General features: G+C 38.9%; 1 protein-coding gene across 1 annotated transcript in view; it reads left to right on the plus strand.

The window, feature by feature from the left end:
* The first annotated feature begins 5,774 nt into the window (after positions 1-5,774).
* Positions 5,775-24,196, plus strand: part of LOC131834545 (SKI family transcriptional corepressor 1-like) — a 223,670-nt gene continuing 205,248 nt past the window's right edge. The window contains exons 1-2 of the mRNA XM_059179266.1: positions 5,775-6,024; positions 7,539-7,658. Of these exons, the coding sequence (XP_059035249.1) occupies positions 5,775-6,024; positions 7,539-7,658 (370 nt within the window). The remainder of the gene's footprint in view (positions 6,025-7,538; positions 7,659-24,196) is intronic.

A 24,196-nucleotide genomic window follows, 5' to 3' on the forward strand; every position in this document is an offset into this window, starting at 1 on the left:
CCCAGCAACCCTCAGTTTGTTTTGTGAGATTAAGAGTCACTTATGGTTTGTCTCCCTCCCAATCCCATCTTCTTTCATTGATTCTTCTTCTACCCACTTAAGCCCCCATGTTGCATCACCACTTCCTCATATCAGGGAGATCATATGATAGTTGTCTTTCGCTGCTTGACTTATTTCGCTAAGCATGATACGCTCTAGTTCCATCCATGTTGTCGCAAATGGCAAGATTTCATTTCTTTTGATGGCTGCATAGTATTCCATTGTGTATATATACCACATCTTCTTGATCCATTCATCTGTTGATGGACATCTAGGTTCTTTCCATAGTTTGGCTATTGTGGACATTGCTGCTATAAACATTCGGGTGCACGTGCCCCTTTGGATCACTACGTTTGTATCTTTAGGGTAAATACCCAGTAGTGCAATTGCTGGGTCATAGGGCAGTTCTATTTTCAACATTTTGAGGAACCTCCATGCTGTTTTCCAGAGTGGCTGCACCAGCTTGCATTCCCACCAACAGTGTAGGAGGGTTCCCCTTTCTCCGCATCCTCGCCAGCATCTGTCATTTCCTGACTTGTTGATTTTAGCCATTCTGACTGGTGTGAGGTGATAGCGCATTGTGGTTTTGATTTGTATTTCCCTGATGCCGAGTGATATGGAGCACTTTTTCATGTGTCTGTTGGCCATCTGGATGTCTTCTTTGCAGAAATGTCTGTTCATGTCCTCTGCCCATTTCTTGATTGGATTATTTGTTCTTTGGGTGTTGAGTTTGCTAAGTTCTTTATAGATTCTGGACACTAGTCGTTTATCTGATATGTCGTTTGCAAATATCTTCTCCCATTCTGTCAGTTGTCTTTTGATTTTGTTAACTGTTTCCTTTGCTGTACAAAAGCTTTTGATCTTGATGAAATCCCAATAGTTCATTTTTGCCCTTGCTTCCCTTGCCTTTGGCGTTGTTCCTAGGAAGATGTTGCTGCGGCTGAGGTCGAAGAGGTTGCTGCCTGTGTTCTCCTCAAGGATTTTGATGGATTCCTTTCGCACATTGAGTCCTTCATCCATTTTGAGTCTATTTTTGTGTGTGGTGTAAGGAAATGGTCCAATTTCATTTTTCTGCATGTGACTGTCCAATTTTCCCAGCACCATTTATTGAAGAGGCTGTCTTTTTTCCATTGGACATTCTTTCCTGCTTTGTCGAAGATTAGTTGACCATAGAGTTGAGGGTCTATTTCTGGGCTCTCTATTCTGTTCCATTGATCTATGTGTCTGTTTTTGTGCCAGTACCATGCTGTCTTGATGATGACAGCTTTGTAATAGAGCTTGAAGTCCGGAATTGTGATGCCACCAATGTTGGCTTTCTTTTTCAATATCCCTTTGGCTATTCGAGGTCTTTTCTGGTTCCATATAAATTTTAGCATTATTTGTTCCATTTCTTTGAAAAAGATGGATGGTACTTTGATAGGAATTGCATTAAATGTGTAGATTGCTTTAGGTAGCATAGACATTTTCACAATATTTATTCTTCCAATCCAGGAGCATGGAACATTTTTCCATTTCTTTGTGTTTTCCTCAATTTCTTTCATGAGTACTTTATAGTTTTCTGAGTATAGATTCTGTGTCTCTTTGGTTAGGTTTATTCCTAGGTATCTTATGGTTTTGGGTGCAATTGTAAATGGGATTGACTCCTTAATTTCTCTTTCTTCTGTCTTGCTGTTGGTATAGAGAAATGCAACTGATTTCTGTGCATTGATTTTATATCCTGACACTTTACTGAATTCCCGTATAAGTTCTAGCAGTTTTGGAGTGGAGTCTTTTGGGTTTTCCACATATAGTATCATATCATCTGCGAAGAGTGATAATTTGACTTCTTCTTTGCCGATTTGGATGCCTTTAATTTCCTTTTGTTGTCTGATTGCTGAGGCTAGGACCTCTAGTACTATGTTGAATAGCAGTGGTGATAATGGACATCCCTGCCGTGTTCCTGACCTTAGCGGAAAGGCTTTTAGTTTTTCTCCATTGAGAATGATATTTGCGGTGGGTTTTTCATAGATGGCTTTGATGATATTGAGGTATGTGCCCTCTATCCCTACACTTTGAAGAGTTTTGATCAGGAAGGGATGCTGTACTTTGTCAAATGCTTTTTCAGCATCTATTGAGAGTATCATATGGTTCTTGTTCTTTCTTTTATTGATGTGTTGTATCACATTGACTGATTTGCGGATGTTGAACCAACCTTGCAGCCCTGGAATAAATCCCACTTGGTCATGGTGAATAATCTTTTTAATGTACTGTTGAATCCTATTGGCTAGTATTTTGTTGAGTATTTTCGCATCTGTGTTCATCAAGGATATCGGTCTATAGCTCTCTTTTTTGGTGGGATCCTTGTCTGGTTTTGGGATCAAGGTGATGAGTTTGGAAGTTTTCCTTCCATTTCTATTTTTTGGAACAGTTTCAGGAGAATAGGAATTAGTTCTTCTTTAAATGTTTGGTAGAATTCCCCCGGGAAGCCGTCTGGCCCTAGGCTTTTGTTGGTTTGGAGATTTTTAATGACTGTTTCAATCTCCTTACTGGTTATGGGTCTGTTCAGGCTTTCTATTTCTTCCTGGTTCAGTTGTGGTAGTTTATATGTTTCTAGGAATGCATCCATTTCTTCCAGATTGTCAAATTTATTGCCGTAGAGTTGCTCATAGTATGTTCTTATAATAGTTTGTATTTCTTTGGTGTTAGTTGTGATCTCTCCTCTTTCATTCATGATTTTATTTATTTGGGTCCTTTCTCTTTTCTTTTTGATAAGTCGGGCCAGGGGTTTATCAATTTTATTAATTCTTTCAAAGAATCAGCTCCTACTTTCGTTGATTTGTTCTATTGTTTTTTTGGTTTCTATTTCATTGATTTCTGCTCTGATCTTTATGATTTCTCTTCTCCTGCTGGGCTTAGGGTTTCTTTCTTGTTCTTTCTCCAGCTCCTTTAGGTGTAGGGTTAGGTTGTGTACCTGAGACCTTTCTTGTTTCTTGAGAAAGGCTTGTACCGCTATATATTTTCCTCTCAGGACTGCCTTTGTTGTGTCCCACAGATTTTGAACCGTTGTATTTTCATTATCATTTGTTTCCATGATTTTTTTCAATTCTTCTTTAATTTCCCGGTTGACCCATTTATTCTTTAGAAGGATACTGTTTAGTCTCCATGTATTTGGGTTCTTTCCAAACTTCATTTTGTGGTTGAGTTCTAGCTTTAGAGCATTGTGGTCTGAAAATATGCAGGGAATGATCCCAATCTTTTGATACCGATTGAGTCCTGATTTAGGACTGAGGATGTGATCTATTCTGGAGAATGTTCCATGTGCACTAGAGAAGAATGTGTATTCTGTTGCTTTGGGATGAAATGCTCTGATTATATCTGTGATGTCCATCTGGTCCAGTGTGTCGTTTAAGGCCTTTATTTCCTCGCTGATCTTTTGCTTGGATGATCTGTCCATTTCAGTGAGGGGAGTGTTAAAGTCCCCTACTATTATTGCATTATTGTTGATGTGTTTCTTTGATTTTGTTATTAAGTGGTTTATATAGGGGCGCCTGGGTGGCTCAGTGGGTTAAGTGGTTTATATAGTTGGCTGCTCCCACGTTGGGGGCATAGATATTTAAAATTGTTAAATCTTCTTGTTGGACAGACCCTTTGAGTATGATATAGTGTCCTTCCTCATCTCTTATTATAGTCTTTGGCTTAAAATCTAATTGATCTGATATAAGGATTGCCACTCCTGCTTTCTTCTGATGTCCATTAGCATGGTAAATTCTTTCCCACCCCCTCACTTTAAATCTGGAAGTGTCTTCGGGCTTAAAATGAGTTTCTTGGAGGCAACATATAGATGGGTTTTGTTTTTTTATCCATTCTGATACCCTGTGTCTTTTGACAGGGGCATTTAGCCCATTAACATTCAGGGTAACTATTGAGAGATATGAATTTAGTGCCATTGTATTGCCTGTAATGTGACTGTTACTGAATGTGGTCTCTGTTCCTTTCTGATCTACCACTTGTAGGCTCTCTCTTTGCTTTGAGGACCCCTTTCAATATTTCCTGTAGAGCTGGTTTGGTGTTTGCAAATTCTTTCAGTTTTTGTTTGTCCTTGAAGCTTTTAATCTCTCCTTCTATTTTCAATGATAGCCTAGCTGGATATAGTATTCTTGGCTGCATGTTTTTCTCTTTTAGTGCTCTGAAAATATCATGCCAGCTCTTTCTGGCCTGCCAGGTCTCTGTGGATAAGTCAGCTGCCAATCTAATAGTTTTACCATTGTATGTTACAGATTTCTTTTCCCGGGCTGCTTTCAGGATTTTCTCTTTGTCACTGAGACTTGTAAATTTTACTATTAGGTGACGGGGTGTGGGCCTATTCTTATTGATTTTGAGGGGCATTCTCTGAACCTCCTGAATATTGATGCTCGTTCCCTTTGCCATATTGGGGAAATCCACCCCAATAATTCTCTCCAGTATACCTTCTGCTCCCCTCTCTCTTTCTTCTTCTTCTGGAATCCCAATTATTCTAATGTTGTTTCGTCTTATGGTGTCACTTATCTCTCGAATTCTCCCCTCGTGGTCCAGTAGCTGTTTGTCCCTCTTTTGCTCAGCTTCTTTATTCTCTGTCATTTGGTCTTCTATATCACTAATTCTTTCTTCTGCCTCATTTATCCTAGCAGTGAGAGCCTCCATTTCTTATTGCACCTCATTAATAGCTTTTTTGATTTCAACTTGGTCAGATTTTAGTTCTTTTATTTCTCCAGAAAGGGCTTTTATATCTCTCGAGAGGGTTTCTCTCATATCTTCCATGCCTTTTTCGAGCCCGGCTAGAACCTTGAGAATTGTCATTCTGAACTCTAGATCTGACATATCCCCAATGTCTGTATTGATTAGGTCCCTAGCCTTCGGTACTGCCTCTTGTTCTTTTTTTTGTGTTGAATTTTTCCGTCTTGTCATTTTGTCCAGATAAGAGTATATGAAGGGGCAAGTAAAATACTAAAAGGGTGGCAACAACCCCAGGAAAATATGCTTTAACCAAATTAGAAGAGATCCAAAATCGTGAGGGGGGAGAAAGGGGATAAAAAAAGGTTCAAAAAGGAAGAAAGAATGAGGAAAAAAACAAAAGAAAAAAAATTTTAAAAAAAGAAAACACCTTTCAGAAAGTGGTTGTGTTTCTGTTTCCAGAATTGCTGTTCTTCTTCTCTTCGATCTGCCGATGGATTTTCAGGTGTTTGCAATCTTTAGATAAGCTATCTAGCTGATCTCTGGCTAGCTGAAGTAGTCTCAGCCTGCTACTTCTCCGCCATCTTGACTCCTCCCTCGATGTAACCTCTTTCTTTTGGAGTGCTCCAGTCCAAGACTAGGCATCTTCTGAGTTTGTTCCAGAACCCTTTACTGGTTCATGCAACTTCACTTTCTCTACCCCCATCATGCCAGAAACAAACATTCTTGTTCTATTTTTTAATGCTTCTAATTTCATACCAATTAACAAAAGCCATGCTTTTTTGACATTAAAAAAAAAAGATAAGTGCAATAGTGTATTGCCTAATAAAATAAGAAATGGAACACAACTCTGTAAAAAAAATAATAATAATAACCATCATATATTGAGAACTTACTATGTGCCTGGCTCTGTGCTAACCTATACCTCAGAATATTTAATTTAATCATCACAACACAATGGGGTAAATATCATTTGGATTCCTAAGTTCCAGATAAGGACGCGGAAGCTTGAAGACGTTAACTGGATCTGGAAAGAAGAGGTAGAGATGCGTGGTAAACCAAGTGATTTTGGCTTAATATCCCCTCAAACTTACATGCACAAACTAATATCTCACACCAAGACTGGGGAGAACTTGAAGCTAGAGCCACAGTCCGGCAGTATGCTCCCTCTGGTGATTTTCTCCTGCTTCCTGCCAGTGGAGAGAATGGCTGATAGGAACCAACTCTCCAAGCTCCAGGAGAAGTTAGGCCTCCACAGTCTCACCATGAGGCGTGAGGGTCTCGTCACCAAGGTAGGTAGGCAAAAGGAGAGAAAAACGAGAATGTGAAACAAAGAGAAAGCAGATGTATTTCTAAGGCAACTACCTTCATCAGAGGATCTGGGACTTGGGAGTGTTGAGGGGAAAAAAAAAATGGCTAGGGGTCACAAATCCAAACCGGCTGCCAGCAGGAGGAGCCCTGAGCAGGTGGGAGTGTCTCTGGTGGTAACCCCCTGTGTTTGCAGTGTGTCTTCGTCCATGGCGGTGCCTCCACAGGAGCTCCCGCAACCTGCCTATTTAATACTTAAATTCCGAAAGTGCATTTTTTAAGGACTTGTATCAGATGTCTCCTCTTGAAAAGCTATTAAGCGAGTTACCCTGCAGGCCAGGAGGGCTCTTCTTCCAGTAAAACTGATCGTACCCACACCGTGGCCATTAAAACAGCCGTCCAGAGCCGGCTGCATAATTTCTGTGAAAGGTCACCAATACTTCAACTATGAAGGCCTTTTTCTTTAAAAAAAAATTTTTTTTTAAAGAAAGAAAACAGTACATCAGCTCTTTTCAATTTTTCCAGAACAAAAACCAGCATAAAAAGCCCAGACACATTTTTTCCTTCTCTTCAACACACTTAAAATAACTGCATTCAGTTGCAAAATGTTGGTAGGAAAGTTATCTCGCTGTTATGACCTAAGCCAAAATCCATTTTAATTTCCATTCCTATATCTAGATATTGATTCCATTCTTCAGATATCCCACCTGTAAGTGTGGAATTTTCTAGTATCTGAGGGCATAAAGCAGAATGTAGTCTCTGTGTTAGGCCAATGTTTTAAGGATAAGCCAAACCACTCTGCCGTGCAGTGGTGAATGAGCTCCCCGCAGGACGCCAGCCAGGGAACCACAGTGAGAAACAGCCCGTCTCCTGTGTGACATTAGTGCAAAGCATGTGTCCTACAACCAACCTTTGAGACTGGGGTAGGACCGTTTGTAATGGAGTCACACTTGGGAGAATATAATAGGATTGTAAGTTGTATCAAGGCAGTACATTAACATGATCAGATTATCAATTTTGCCTTCATAAATACCCTCCCTTCTCACAACCAACATATCTGTAAGGATTCATCCTTTAAAACCTATTTCCTGTGAGCTGACTTTAAATGAACAATATAGTCAGAGAATGAGAAAGGACACCTTTACTAGACAAGTAAGACCCAAAGTCATGTTCCATGAAACAGCCTTTCGTGAAAAAATAATAATTCTTTAAATAATTAGTGGGTGAAATTGTGGTTTGATTAATGTTATTTCTTCTGATTGCCTTTAAACGGACTGCTTTTTTTATGGATTTCCTGTGATGTTTAAGGATTTTTATTTTCCCTATTATTTTGGGATTAAAGACAGCTTTTTCCAAAAGAAGACAAAGGACTGGAAAGTTCCAGAGCCGTTGTGAGAAAAAAGACATTGAAAGACAAGGCTCTTGCAAATGCCTCTGCCAATCCAAAATACATAAGGGCAAAAAAGTACATATTTTAATATTTAAACTTCTTGTACTAATAGTTCCCAAGATGACCATGTTCTATAAACAACTCAGGGAGAAAGCTACTACAATCACAGGGGATTTTGGTCTCTTAGAAGAGGAATGGGTAGGTGAACTCGGGGGTAACCTGGTGGTGAAGGGTAAGGGGAAGGCAGACAAGGGAATGTAAATGAGTCACAGTCGTCAAGCAGCCCTAGGAATTCAACTTACCAGCTAAAATGGTTGCAGATTTCCAGCCGGATTCTTGGAGTTAATGCGACAGAGACCGTAATAAAGAGCAAAATCGAGGTATAAATAGATTAAATGGTTTACGTAAGATCTGATTCAAACCCGCACAGCTCTTTCATGTCCCTTACTGGACTATTTGCTTCACTGTGGTTCTTGTTCCGAGAAAAAATGAAATGTTATCTGAAGTTTTCACTTGGACAGCCTCAACCTTTGGGCCCTCGCAGATGCTGTTCAGTGTTTAAGAGGGAACACTTTACCTTCTTTCCATGGTCGCGTAAAAGGCATTAGGCACCGTACTGGGCAGGAGGGAGGAAAGGACAAGTTCGTGGTGCCCTCCTTAAAAGGGGGCAGAAGACATACCACACACATAGGACATAGGTGAATGACCCAGGTATATTCAAAGCTTCTCAAACACTTGAAGTGTTGTTGGAGAGAAAAGATTATTGTCGTCCAAGAAACAGAGGCAAAAGCAGGCAGGGCGTGGGTTCTCTAAAAAAGTGAAATACGGTGTTGGGTTTTCTTTGTCCCTCACCTCCACCGTCTGCAAACACTCAGAACCATGAAGAAAATAGAGAAGCTTTGGGGCTCCTGGATGGTTCAGCGGGTTAAAGCCTCTGCCTTCGGCTTGGTTCTGGGATGGGTTCTCTGCTCAGCGGGGAGCCTGCTTCCTCCTCTCTCTCTCTCTCTGCCTGCCTCTCTGCCTACTTGTGATCTCTGTCTGTCAAATAAATAAATAAAATATTAAAAAAAAAAAAAACAGAGAAGCTTGAAGTACTGCAAGTACAATAAAATAATGAGAGTGAATTGAACACACATTCAGGAAGTATTAGAAAAACGAATGAATGGATGAATAAATAGTGTTTACAAGAGCCTGAAATAGAAAAAATATCTAAATAATAATAGTAGATAAATAATACCTAAATTTCAATATTCAGTTGTTCTCACCAAAGAAAGGTTGGAAATGGCCTAAGCCAGCCTCTCCTTCTCAGTGAACTATGGGAGTCCCGCCATCCTGATTTCTCAGCAAGCCACCGGAAGCAATAAGACTGGAAGAAAGCAGTTCTATCATTTACTCTGGGGACAACAAAGGGCAAGCTATGGGTATTTTTTATTCAGTTAGGGATGTGAGCCACCAGCACCCCCAACGCCCATTCCCCCCCACTGCTGTGCAGGCTCACAGCAGAGGCTGTGTGCCAAGCCCTTTCTTGCTTCTACCCAAACCACAGTCTCAGGGGCAGATCCAAATTTTGTGAAAAATGAATCTTACAGTTTGGAAGGAGGCGATTTCCACAAAGTTACCAATACAGCCTTAGCTCTAACACCCTGGAAGCCGCCCATGCCCGCGAAGGAGCCAGACCAGCCTGAGCTGCAATGGCTTTGTGTATTCTGCCTTTTGGGATGGGATACCCCTCCCCAACCTTTCTCCAGCAGCTGCCTCTTTCCCTGCCCTCACGTGCAGTCTGAGATGTTTGCATCTTCACGTGATCTTCTCGGACACTTGACACCTAAACTAGCAACGTGGTCCCTCTAGAGCTGGTGGGCTTGTGTGTCATGGGTATCGCTTAGTTAGCTGTTTAGTAGTAGTCCGTGGGCATCTTCCAGACCTCTGCTAGACTGCGGGCCCTAGGAGGGCAGAGCTCCTGCCTTCATAGTCTTCAGGCCCACATTACAGGGCTCTCGATAAAGGTTAATTGCATGCTTGGATCAATTAGGCTTTTTGTTACACAAATCGCCTATGCCTAAAATGACCAAGTACTCTGATAGTTATATCTGCTTCTGTATTTCTTTACCTGATCATTGCTGTTGATTAAAGAGCAGAGCCTGAGCAGTGCAATCGTCTTCTGGCATTTCTTTCTGATGCCAAGAAGACAGTTGATTTTAAAGAAGTGTGGACGGTTTCAAAAACGGAGGCATGCAGGCAGTGGAAGCTGCTACACTTTCTGCGTCTCCAAGCAGCCTAGCAGATCCACTTGACCCCTCATCTCGATTCTCGTTTTCAAAAGGAAAATCTGAATCAGAGTTTTGCAAGCTAAGCAATTAAAGTTTCGATTGAGAACGAGAACCAGGGAAATCTTTGATTAACAAAATATCCTGTGCAAATAACAATGAGGCATTACACATATGATTTAGTGACTGTGCCATAATGAAGTTCATGGAAAAAAAATCATTTTGGATGATTTGTTGGGTTGTGATTTGGATTTACACAGAGGAAAAATAAAATGAAATTAGAACAAGCCCGAAGTTTTCTTCTCTAAGATTATTCTCTTTGTAGCAAAGCCTAAAGGGACAATTAAATGGGAAAAATAGAAAATGCACTAGCTATTCATTTTTTTATAAAGTCACAACAAAAAATGTAAACATAGAGGTATAATAAACCAATAAGATATAACAAAATCATTTCAAAAAGTATAATATTTTGTGCATCCTTTTACCCCATATTTTCCCCAAGAGATATATATTCTATTTCTGACATTTGTACCTTTATTTCAGCCATCTATAGCTTATGAACGTAATTTAAGATTTGTTATTTTCAATAACTATTATAAGAGATGCAGCTATTATAACAATAAAAAGAGATCAATTATACAGGTGGCTAGATTAGAAACTGCTTAAGGACTAAAGCATTGTATTTAATAGACTTATAGATATAATGAAGCTGTAGGATTGGTGACCTTGTTGTGTTCTTTTCTCTCTCTCTTTTATGTACAGTTCTCATATGACAAAAGGGAGAGAAAGTCCAAACAGCAATCTATCTAGACCACGTAGGTTTATGACCGTTATCTCATACAAAGGACCTTTTCAAGGATAAGAAGTAATTTATTGGGGAACGATTGAAATTCCGGTAGGATCTGAAATAACTTGTGCTCATTAATTTGATCTTCAAATAAGATGGACTTCCAAAAGTTAGGATTTTTTTTTTTCAGCTTCAGCTCTATTTCACAAGATATAAAGAAAGGGTATAGAGAATTAAAAAAAAGTTTATCTTTTCATTCTCATAAAACATATTCTCAGCCTGGACTTTTCAGTTATTTGGCAGGAAGATAATCGTTTTCAATTATGAAAAAAATTGTACAACAACAAAAAAGAGTTGTTGGCATTATTCTGCTTTCATTAAATAAGAAAATTTGGCAGTCATCCATCAAATTACTAATTTCCCACAACATAATCACCACATATGAAGAAATTGCAAAATTCTAGAAACTATCTTGTAATTATATATTTCACAAGTGTTTTCTGTATTAACACTCTGAAAATGTATTTTTAAAATATATTTATGTAACTTTATCTACTATGTACATACAAAGATCTGCTGTCCTACTTATTTTGAATTGTATCAGGTACTATCTTAACTATAGGTTTTAGCAGCTCGGTTTATCACTGTAACCATATTATATCAAAAGCAGCTGAAAATTCCACAGATGTGCTTATCTTGTTGACCTTCACTGTATTACAAGAAAGTGGGACAATTTCAAGTTTCTATGCAAGTTCTAAATGTTCATGGAGAAAAGATGAAATTAAAAAAATACAAAATGCCGGGACGCCTGGGTGGCTCAGTTGGTTAAGTGGCTGCCTTCAGCTCAGGTCATGATCCCAGCGTCCTGCGGGGAGCCTGCTTCTCCCTCTGCCTCTGCCTGCCATTCTGTCTGCCTGCGCTCGCTCTCTCCCCCTCTCTCTCTCTGATAAATAAATAAAATCTTAAAAAAAAAATACAAAATGCCAAATTATCAAAATGGAATGTAGTTTGCTTCATTCACATAAGTATTTTCTTTTGAGGGGAAAAAAATAAAAGAAGGAAAAGGAATGGGGAAGAAAGAAAAGGAGTGAGGAGGAAGAGAAAGTAGAAGGAAATGGAGAAAAAGGACACGTTTTTTCATGCTGTTTTCAAATGCAGTCGCTTGGTTTGTTTCCAGCCAGAAAAGGACTCTCTAGTCTTCTTGAAGTATTTGAAGATCAGGAATGCCTGGATGGCTCAGTCAGTTAAGTGGCTGACTCTTGAGTTCAGCTCAAGTCATGATTTCCCGGTCCTTTATCAGGTTCCCTGCTCAGCGGGGAGTCTGCCTTTTCTTCCGCTCTGCCTCTCCTTACCCGACTCCTGCTCCCTGCTCTCTTATCTCTCTGTCTCTCTGTCAAATAAATAAATAAAAGCTTTTTAAAAAAAAAAAATTGAAGATCGGGGTGCCTTGGTGGCTTACAGTTAATCATCCAACTCTGACTTCTGCTCAGGTCTTGATCTCAGGATCAAGAGATGGAGCCCACATAGGGCTCAGCGGGGAGTCTGCTTGAGATTCTCTCCCTCTCCTTTTCCCTCACCTTCTGCCCCGCCATCCACTCTCTCTCTCTTTTTCTCTCTCTAAAAATAAATATAATTTTTTAAATTTTTAAGATCAATTTTAATAGTTAACATTTATCAAGATTGGGTTGTAGAACTCTAAAAATATGACAAAACCTGCAAAAAAAAAAAAAAAAGGATGGAAAGGAAAGGAAAGGGAAAGGGAAGAGACTAAGTTTCAATATTTTTTGTTTTGTTTGTTTTGTTTTTTATTAACATATAATGTATTATTTGCTTCGGGGGTACAGGTCTGTGAATCATCAGGCTTACACAGTTTACAACACTCACCATAGCACATACCCTCCCCAATGCCCATAACCCAGCCACCCTATCCCCCACCCCAGCAACCCTCAGCTACCTAAATGAGCAAAGACTAAAGTGCTACTCAGCTTGGTTGATTCTGCACTCTCTATTAGTTTATGTCAACAGTAATGTCCTTGGGGTTCCGAGTCTTGTTTTCATCTGTTTGTGCCTCTCAGGTGTGATATTAATACACCCAGTAAGCTCAGCACGTGCAGATCATGGGAAAAAACGCAGCTCACCACCTTCTGAGGTCTCTATTACTGGAGTTTCAAGTGGCCAAGCAAGAAAAAACAAATGGACCCCAGAGCCCCAGAGACACATGATCTAAATGATGAGGGAACTACAAATCGATGTCAGCTCTGATGATTAGAGAATGGATATGAGCACAATTTCCAGATGTGTAACAGAGAGGTGTGAGAGAGAGTTGAGAATTATGCTACTCAGTAGGAGATAAGAGCAATTACAGTCAATGAAGAAACACAATCTCCATGCAGAAAATGATGATGAACCAAAGAGCGCAGTGAACTCTGCAGGACAAGTTAAGCACACACGTTCGTTGTCATTTCATTTGCTCATTCCTAGATTAGGCATTGACCATTTAGTAGAATGAAGGTTGGGGGTAGGGGTCCAAATAAAAGAAAAAGAAGTGAAGGAAAGCAGAAGAAAGGAATGGGGGAAGGAAAGAAGACATTGGGAGGTCAATTTCTTAACTCACAGTCAGAGTCTTAAAAGCTCTTATTAGAATCTTTCAGTCAATATAAAATAATATTTTAAATATCCCGTGACAAGAGAATCTATATGAATTGTGATATAATGGAATAAATTTACATTCTTCATCAATGAAAAATTGTGGATTCATGTCACAACCTTATAATTTAAAGTTCTACATACTTAGGAGAATATGTGTTGAATGAGCTTGCCCAAAGAACATATTATGAGTCCTTGAATATCTGCACTCTTGTCATGTAGATTGAAAATTCTTTGTCTCCTAAGTAAGCACTTGGTGCAGAAGTCGTGCTAAATAAAGTATTAGTTTCAGGAATATTTTCAATCTCATGATTTAAAAGTTTGGTTAAAGTCTTTAATTAGAGTACAAGATGAAAACAATCCCTAGAAGTAGTGTGTGGACTCTAATTTCTGGAATATAATAGATACAAGAATCCTTAAGCACAGAGCTATTGTAGCATAAGAGTTGGTTCTTTTTAACCAAGTATTACTTGAATTCATATTAGAATTGAATTTGGTTTATATGTCTAAAACATACAGCTCTAACCATAAACTCAAATCAAACCCAATTTTAGTTAAATACACAACAAAACTACAGTGTGTTCCTTCCACATTTATTGAGCTCCCCTGTGCCAGGACTGATGTGTTCCAAGTCCCTGGAACTCAGCAGAGAAGCCCAGTCCTCATGGAGCTACCATCCAAGTTGGGAAGGGACTGACATAAGCAACCACTGATGAAAGAGGAAACCATCTAGTTTGCTGGAGATAAGAGGTATTACGAAAAAATAATAGAGCAGGGTAATGAACTTTGGGATTCTTGGAAACAGAGTAGGAGATACACAGTGTGGATTTTAAACAGAGTAGTGGTAAGAAGTCACCCAAGTACAGATATATTTTGAAGGCCAAGTTAATGGAATTTCCTGATGAAATGTGTCTGTCTTGTCAAAGAGAGCATAAGTCAAGGCTGTCTCTGTGGTGGCGCATAATCCGAGACAATCATTGGCTTACCGATGCATCAGTTTGATGCCCTTCTCTGCTGTCACGTGGCATTCTCCCTCTGTGTCTCTTTGTGGTCCTCTACTCTTCCTATAAGGAAAGTGGTCACATTGCATTCGAGGCCATCCTAATACAAGAGGGCCTCATCTACACATGTCAGATCTGTGAAAACTCTTACTTTCAAATAAGGTCACATTCATAGGAACCTCCAGAGGCTAAGACTTGTGGGGGTGGGAAGACATAATCCAACCCATAACAACATCTCTCTCAATAATAATATCAATTACTAATGATATTGAGAAAGGAAAGTGAGACTCATTCTTATTTTAATCACATGCCAGCTATTTTTATACACCCGGGTATTTATTCCTTCAGTAACTTGGTCAGTATGAATGGCAGAGAGTGTAGAATATAACATGTGTGATAATATGTATGTGAGAGAGAAAGTAAGAGAAAAAGTGAGCTATCAGAAATTAAGCGCTATCATGAGTCAGGCCTGAGTTAAATTTGGCCACATCCATTTATCCCATTAGTTAAATATGCAGTAAATGAGATTCACATTGTAAAACCCAGACAAGGAGGGCTTGGCAGAAGTCTAGCCTCCTTGTTCTTTTAGGATCTATTTCTCTGGATTCTTTATCATGTTTGTCTTGCTTTTTGTTGCTTTTAAAATCGTTGGTTCTCAAACTTGCAATTAAAAGTTAAGTAAAAGTTTTTGTTTATTTTGCAGCAGTCGTCTTAAATATTGATGAAGGATCTTAAGTCTGACTCGCTTTGAGGAAATATAGATGGATTAATAATTGATGTGGCTGCTTTGCAGAAAATTAAAGGTTGGAAGCACGTGTTAAAAAATTAAATCATCTATGGTTTAGACAGCAGATGCGGTTTATTTAAAATCTTGCAAAGAAAAATGTACAATTGGTCCTTTCTTCTGTCCAAGTCAACTGAAAATCTAATGATTCATTCCAACTTCTCAGATTCTAAGATCTGAGGTTAGTCAAAGACTGGACAATAAAGGAGAAAGAGAAATTTCAATTTTTCAAACATAAACTTTTAACCATGCTGCTTATTTACACAGAAATGTAAAGATAGGAAGGAATATTCTGTATGTTCTATAATGTATGGGTCCAGAGGCAGAACCAGTAATAGTTTGAGTATTAATTTATGATCACAGAAATCATATTGTTTATTACCCATGATGGCACAAAATGACCTTAAAAAGTGATTGCATTTCTTCCACTTGGATCTTTATGCACTTAAAATAAATAAAATAATGAAAGACAAAGATGCAGAAAACGTTGGGTTAAAAATGCTTGCCACCACTGGGCATAGGCAATTCCAGCAGCTGGGAAAGGAGCAGCTCACACTTTTGCAAAAGATTTATGGAACTTGCAATCTTGGCTGGAAGTATTATTTAGAGGGCAACCTTTCTATAAAAGTTTAGCAATTTTATTTCTGCCTAGAGAACGAGAGAAGGTCTTACCCGGATACTATCAGACTATTCTAGAGGCAGAAGACTGGAAAGTGTAACCTCTACAAGTCCTTACGAAAGCCTCATTTTCTTATCTCACCCTGGAAAAAAAAATAAAATAAAATAAATCATGGAGCAAGTTCAGTGAGCAGCAAACTATACTACTGCTGTACCTTTAAGCTATTACTTGCTGTCTAGTCTTTTTGAAGGCATTTTTAAAGGGCATTTATTCATCTAACCAGATTTAGGACCTCTTTTATTTCTTTCCAATAAAACTCCCCATAACTTGATGAATCGTCTTTTATAATTCTGGCTCACCCATCTCTGCTACCGGAGGGTCCCCTGAAAACATTGGCCTTTTAAGGAATGGCTGGTATCATGAACTTGCCACACGCGGGGCAGCTCCTTCACATTAGTTGAAAATATGAATTAGGAAAAACTCTCCTGTGTTCCTTAAAACTGAAGTTTGATATTTTAGTTTAATGTTTCTCATGTGAACAGACTTCGAAGGTCATATATATCCTAGGATATCTAAAGTGTCCTGAAATCTGAAATATTTTTCCCATGAGGATCCTGAATGGCTCCGTTGGTTAAGCATCTAACTCTTAGTTTTGGGTCAGGTCATGATCTTAAAGCAGAGATTCTTTCCCCCTCTTAGGCCCTCCCCTTCCACCCCCTCACCACCGCTGTCTGCCCCCCGGCAAATAAATAAATAAAATATTTGATATATTTTCCCAATTTATCAGAATTAACTGTTTTTAAGACTTTATTTCATTTAAACTCATATATATCCACATGGGTCTATCAAATTAGTCACACACACACACACACACACACACACAGAAACTATGTCTCCATCACAGAATTGATTTGAAATCCTCATGATGTGATTTACACTGTGGTTAGGGGAAACAATTGGGGTTGAAGCAGTGATTTCTCGAAGTCTCATGAATGGAAGTGTCAACAAAACACCCTTGCTTCATTTGACGCCTTATGAAATGACCCTTGTCCCTTGGCCACTTGATGGAGGGCACTGAGTTTTCACAGCCCCATAGAGAACTGATGTTCCCACCCATCACCAAATGATTTTCTTTATACAAGTAAAATAAATTAATTTTTCTATTCTTCCCCAAATGTCTAGTGCCTGTCTTTTCAAATTTAGTATGTAACCTGCGATCCTACTTTATGCTCCCAAAATGTGCTTACACATTTTTTTGCCCACAGTTCACCATGAAATGAAAAAACACTGTGCTTCTGAATAGCTAGCCTTCTCCAGATAGTTAAAATTTTAACAGTGTCTTCCAAGCATTGTTTCATAGTGTGTCCTCTTGGTATAATATCTGCCACAATGCTATACAAAATCAATACATTTGTTCCAGATTTAACCAATGTATTCAAGGAAACACAAGAGAAATGCTTTCAAAGCTTAAGAAAGAGTGCACTGGGATTGTTTCTCTGGCTTTCAGTTATAGTAGTAAACTGTTTCTGCATCATGATTGAAATATGTAGTCTGTACAATGAAAAGTAGCTACTTGGTACTCCTACATTTAAAAATATAAATTATTTTAATAGGAGTAAGCTAGGTTAGAACTTAAAATAATCTTCCTCATTTTAAAGCTATAGTGGAGCAGCCCTATCCCCTTCAGAACCTGAGATAATATGCCCCCAGCTGGTAGAACTGTCCTTAGCTGTCAGTCCTTTCTAGAAGACTTTTGGAAAGTGCCCTGTACTGAAGAGCACTGCCTCCCCCAGCTATAACCCTTTCTCCTGGGAAAAGCAGTATCTAGAGACTGGTGTCAATTATAAAGTAAAACATGTAGCATAAGCTACATATAACTACACAGCATAAACTATGAGTATATTATAGGATATATATACTATCTTACAATATAATATATGTAATATATAATATAATACTATATAGTTTATAATAATATTGTATATAGAATAAAACAATTAGTATACAGTATATAGAATTAGTAAAATATATGTAATAGTATACAGTATACCATTACAATACATAGCATTAAAATAAATATAGCATAGAGTCTGGAATATATATCTTATATGGTTTTCTTTTTTTTTTTTTTAAAGATTTTATTTATTTGTTTGACAGAGAGAGATCACAAGTAGGCAGAGCAGCAGGCTGAGAGAGAGAGGAGGAAGCAGGCTCCCTGCTGAGCAGAGAGCCCGATGTGGGACTCGATCCCAGGACTCTGAGATCATGACCTGAGCCGAAGGCAGTGGCTTAACCCACTGAGCCACCCAGGCGCCCTCGTATATGGTTTTCAATAAAAACTATTCGTTTAATGTACAGTAAACAGAATGGTCATAAAGACCCAGCCGCCTTGCCCAAGTATGGCGTAACTGTTACTCAGCAGTATCACAGCTCTGACTTGTCTCTGCCCACTCCCGCTACTTCCCTGTTTCTTCTACCTCCTTCCCTCCCTCCTCTTCATTCCTCCTCCCAATCCGCTTCCGTTTCCCTCATCACCCCTCCCTCCTCCTCCCTTACCACTTTCTTCCTTCTCTTTCCTTCTAGGATTGCTGAGCCTCAAACAATCCAGGACAAAGCCCCGCAGGTGATGGCAGTCTCAGAGACAGATTCCCAGGACCAATGTTTCAGAAAGATGAGAAAGGAACCCAAAGGAGTGTGTGAGACTCCTTTTCTGGACAAAAGTTTTAATAAAGTAAGTGATTATCTTTCTGGAATCACTTAGGTTTGAGCCAGCCTGACATGTTTTAGATTGAATGATGTTGGTGATTCAGTTGTGGAGTGTGTCGAAATAGTTATAAAAAATCAAGGAGTGAACACATAATGATTCAACTGCACAGAATAAGTACAAATCCTATTAAAAATATAATGTGCTTTCACCAGTGATTCATGTCTGTACATTTCTAACATTCTTTTACTTTTCTGTTAACAGCTACATTTTTCTTGTTAATTTTTCTCACCCTGAAGTAAAATGTATATTCATTGTCACCAAAATAAATAAAATATGCTATTTACTCTGTAAATATCTGTATTATATTCCCTTTTGAGAAAAAAACCACAATGACTTTAATGAAGGTCTAGAAACTTACCCAAATGCACCAGTGTCAAAAGAACCACATACAGGGGGCGCCTGGGTAGCTCAGTGGTTTAAGCCTCTGCCTTCAGCTCGGGTCATGATCTCAGGGTCCTGGATAGAGCTCCACATCGGGCTCTCTGCTCAGCGGGGAGCCTGCTTCCCCCTCTCTCTCTGCCTGCCTGTCTGCCTACTTGTGATCTCTCTCTGTCTATCAAGTAAATAAATAAAAATCTTAAAAAAAAAAAAAAAAAAGAACCACATACAGTATTTAAAAGCATCAGCAACCTAAAAGTTTGGGTGCTCTCATCAACAAGGGGCCCTGGACAGTAGAGATGGCAAAAAAGCAGCAAGTACAGAGTTGCTCTGTATTACCAACAATCTCTCATCTCTGTTTAAAATAACGAAGTATAAGGGAGAGCCTAGGTGGCTCAATGGGTTAAGCCTCTGCCTTCGGCTCAGGTCATGATCCCAGGGTCCTGGGATTGAGTCCCACATCGGGCTCTCTGCTCAGCAGGGAGTCTGCTTCCTCCCTCTCTCTCTTCCTGCCTCTCTGCCTACTTGTGATCTCTCTCTCTCTGTCAAATAAATAAATGAAATATTTTTTAAAAATAAAATAAAATAACGAAGTATAGGGGCACCTGGGTACCTCAGTCTTGGATCGAGTCATGATCCCAGGGTCCTGGGGTGGAACCCCATATCCCAGCAGGGAGCCTGCTTCTGCCACTCCCTGAGCCGCTCTCTCACTCTTGCTCTCTCTCTCTGTCTCACATTAAATAAATAAATAAATAAATAAATATTTTTTAAAAAAGATAAAATAAAGTATTATTAGGGAGATTGAGGTGGGGGTGGAGTTTGAAAAGCTTTTAAACTTGTTTAACTTGTGGGGCACCTGGGCAGCTCAGTTGGTTAAGCGTCTGCCTTCAGCTCAGGTCATGATCCTGGGGTCCTCGGATGGGGCCCTGCACAGAGGAACCCCGCAGGTTCCCTACTGAGCAGAGGTCTGTTTCTCCCTCTGCCTCTGCCTCCTCCCCCCGCTCATATTCTCTCTCTGTCTCTCTCTTTCAAATAAATAAATAAAATCTTAAAAAAAAAAAACTTGTTTAACTTCTCCATTATTCTAACTCACAAGCTGCAGATTTGCATTAAAGAAATCTTGCCATCATTTCAGAATGGCTACCCCTGTCTGAAACCATGGCACATATCTACATAGCTAAGCTGAAAAAGCGTATTCTCTTTACATTTTAGCATCCTTGTCTCATTACACAGTTAACGTTCTGTTTCATCATCTCATGTAACACGAGATGACAAGTACGATTTGAGGAGAGAAATCATTTTTTATATTAGAGACCTACTTTCTTTTTGAAGAGCTGTTATCAGTCTCTACTTCCCTGAACACACCAAGCGGCACCAAAACTTTGGCCAACATCTGCTTGCAGACACCGGTTCATGAGTTGACGGCTGACTTTTAAAAAATCCACATAACTTGGCACATCACTTTCCACCAAAAAATGATGACATACGATGTTTTATTGCTTCCAATTTGCTTGAAAAGGCTGTGTTTTTCTTGTGTACCATCTTTTCCTGTCTTGTTTATATATTTTACCACCTACATGGATTCACACAAAAATATCGAGTTCCTTTTCATTGCCTTAATTAAGACAAACTACATAATTCCATAAATGCCAATGGAGAAAAATATTGTTAAGTCTTGTTCCTTCAAAGATAAAAACACAGAAAAATATGGGCCAAGACTGTCTTTGCTTCCCATATGTTCCAATCCTGAAGAGAATGCCCTAGCTGATGTGGTGCACAAGAATTTCCGGGTGCAAATATATCATTCTGCCTCCAATATCTCTAATCTCAATCTCTAGATAAGGTTTTCAAGCACTTTTAGAAGATTGACTGTTAAATGATTACTATCTCTTCTGAAACTTTTTAAATTCCATCAGTTTCTTATATAACATCGAAGAAATCTCCTATCAGAGGATCAAATTTTAAAGTATTGACAGTGAATCCCACTTTTTTATCATGCTCTACCATTCTTATTAGTGTGGTTTACATCGCTGCTATTATTAGCTCTGCGTCCATCTTTTCCTTTGGATCTCATGGAGTCTGAGTTAAAACAATGGAAATTTCCTGTGGGAAATGTAAAGATAGTACCTTTAATGGAAAGTAGCAATGGTGTTAAAAGAAAAAAGAAATGATGCTTTAATTTTTAAGAAGTCTGTTTTAACCTGTTTAATTTTTATAAAACATCAATTGTATGGCTTATGTAGGAGAGAATTTTGACATTCTCCTTCCTTAATGAACTATTAATCCAGCCTACCCCCTGTTTTTGCATAGCCCACAAGCTAAAAAGGTTTTTTATGGGTTTTTTTTAATGGCTTGTCAATTTCTACAACGACTGTTATCACTGGTGTCAAAAACTACTACCCTCACAAAATATAAGCAGTGTGAGTGAGTATAGGAAGAGTGTTTCAGGGAAATGTTTTAGTATATCTTGCCACCTGTTTTCTATTTTTATTTATTTGTTATTTTTCGGTTGTCAGTCCAGCACTCTGTTTTTCTCCATTTCTTCAATATGTTTTTTTCTTCCAGCAGAAATATCATATTTCTTGAGAATATAAATGCAACCCAAATGTCACCTATTTCTGTACAAGTGGGGACCAACTTATCTCCAGTCCATCTCATAAACTCAATGTCATTATGATGTTGACATAAGTGAATAATGAATACACATCAACTATAATTAAAAGAGATCAGGTATTAATACAAAATAAGGTTTTTTTATTTTTATTTGTTTTAAAGATTTTATTTATTTATTTGAGATAGAGAGTGAGTGAGAGAGCACACCCGAGGGACGGCGCAGAGGGAGAAGCAGGCTCCCCACTGAGCAGGGAGGTTGAGGCAGGGTTTGATCTCAGAACCCTGGGATCATGACCTGAGCTGAAGGCAGGTGCTTAACCAACTGAAATACTCAGGCTCCCCTAAAATTAGGGCTTTTTCTTTTTTTAAGATTTTATTCATTTACCTGAAATGAGAGCACACAAATAGGAGGAGCAGAAGGAGCGGGACAAGCAGACTCTGTGCTGAGTGCAGAGCCCCACATGGGGCTTGATCACGACTCTGAGATCATGACCTGAGCCAAAACCAAGAGTCAGATGCACAACTGACTGAGTCACCCAAGTGCCCCTAAAATATAAAATAAGCTTTAAGGAAAGGGTGTATTTTTTTCCCCGTAGCTAAGCATTAGATGAGGACATGGGTATAACATTGGTATTAAATGAAAACATGTGAATAACTGACTCGAATTATCAACTTAAACATGTGTTCATTTGGTTCACCTGAAGAATTTTGATATGCATATTTTACTTGATGGTGTCGATAGGTTTGTTATTGATGCCTCTGACATGGAATTCTGCAAGCTATCATCTTTTATAAAAGAACAATTCTTCTGCCTACAAAAAAGACCTTTTTCATGTTTCAGTTCTAGACTGTAAATAAGCAATATTTTAGTACTTAGATAACTAAATGCCTTTCTGGAGTATCAGGTATGCTGTTAGTTTGCCTTTCTAAATGATTTTATAGCAATGAGTTTATAATCATGTTTCAAGAAAGTTGAGTAGTGTGCTGATATTTTATTTTAAGATCCAGAACAAAAAACACATCCTGTATCAGGCAGGTCTGACTGTCCAGGCTATTCAAAAATGAAAAGAAAGAAAATCATATACTGTGATTGGGGGATAGCAAATAAGAGGAATGACATCTGAAAAGTAACCTCGACCCTTGCATTTCAGAAAAGAAAGGGTCCGGGGGGATTAAGGGGAACTCTGCAGTTTCTTCCAACACTTAGCTTCTGTGATTTTTATTTCTAAATGAGTAAACACGAGCTTCTAAATTTTCACACTTGGAGCAGAATAATATAGTATCTAATGCAATTCAAAACAGCTTTAGTAAGTCATCCTGTGAGTATCATAACATTTCTGTTTTTGGTACATCTTTCTTCCAAACTCAGTTTTTTCATTTAGCACCAAAAGAGACTACATTGCAGCACTCAGAAAAGAAATAAAGGTTTTATTTTTAAAGAATGTTAAGTCTACAAGTGACTAAAGAGTCTTTGATACCAAAAATACTCTAGGTAAAGGGGGAAATTTCTCAGTTTGAACAGTATGCAGTCATAAATGTGACAGACTATTAGCCCAGACAGTGGGATGAACAGTTGGTGAGGCTGTGGCTCATTACTGAGGAACACAATCCACACCGCAGGGAGTACGGAGGAAGGATGCTTCCTTCTCCCATTTGGATACATACACCTGCACGCTCACACGCACACAGGTGCTCAGCCATTCTCATACACATATATGTCACACGTACACACATACCCAGAAACACACATGCCCAGTCACACAAACACTCAGAGATACACACACCCAGACATGCTAATATACACAAATATATAAGTAAACAGATGCAGAGAAACATATAACCAAGCCTCATGGGTACACATACACACATATAAGAATTATTAGTTACCCTGGGGTGCCTGGGTGGCTCATTCCATTAAGCATCTGCCTTTGGCTCAGGTCATGATCCCAGGGTCCTGGATCAAGCCCCGCATTGGGCTCCCTGCTCAACTGGGAGCCTGCTTCTTCCTCTCCCTCTGTCTCTCCCCCTGCTTGTGTTCTCTCTCTCTGTCAAATAAATAAATAAATAGAATCTTGGGGGGCGGGGGGAACAAAAGAATTATTAGGTACCCATAGACTTAAGAACTGTAATTTGAAGTATATTCCTTGTAATCATTGTTGGTCCTTTTACAGCTAATGAAATTACCACTTTATTACAGAAGTGTCTTGTCACCATATTGAAAAATAGGATCTTACAAATATGACGGAAGCTTGGTCAACTCAAGAGTGTGTCAACATAATAATATAACAAAAGGAATAAATGAAAAAAATTGGATGTGGAGGAAAACGTGTCTTCTCCTCTGTTTCTGAGAAAAGCTAAGTGACTCACTTCTGTCAAGTTATCCTGATTCCTCATTTGGGAATGTGGGTGGTGGACTAGTGCCCCCAAGCTCTCATACTCTGGGAACATATACTTAGATTTGCAAAAGAACAAGAGTGGTGAATTCTTATTGTTTAACATCAGATGGGCTGCCCAAGTGTTTTCTTAAAACATTTGCTGCACACCTGAACATTCAGTACTACAGAAATTATAGAGCTTTTCATACAAAAAATTTAATGTGTGCCTTAAGTAAGCAAGGAAATGTTTGGTTAGTTGGTTCATACATCTGCCATTGACCTTGACCACATAAATATTGGGAGAGACTTAGAATCCTTAGGAGTTATCAATAGTAAACCATTTTTAGCATAGCACCATAAGATAAATCATTCACTGAAGGCATGAATGTCTTGGGTGCTGAATGGACATTACACATGTTAAACATATTCCAAATAATGATGGTGAAAGCAGTACACTGAATATTGAAAGCCACACTTCCCGTTTGAGCCTCTTTAGGACTTAATACCTGACACTGAATTTCACCCATTTGGTA

The sequence above is a fragment of the Mustela lutreola genome, chromosome 6 (assembly GCF_030435805.1).
Source record: "Mustela lutreola isolate mMusLut2 chromosome 6, mMusLut2.pri, whole genome shotgun sequence".
Lineage (NCBI taxonomy): Eukaryota > Metazoa > Chordata > Mammalia > Carnivora > Mustelidae > Mustela > Mustela lutreola.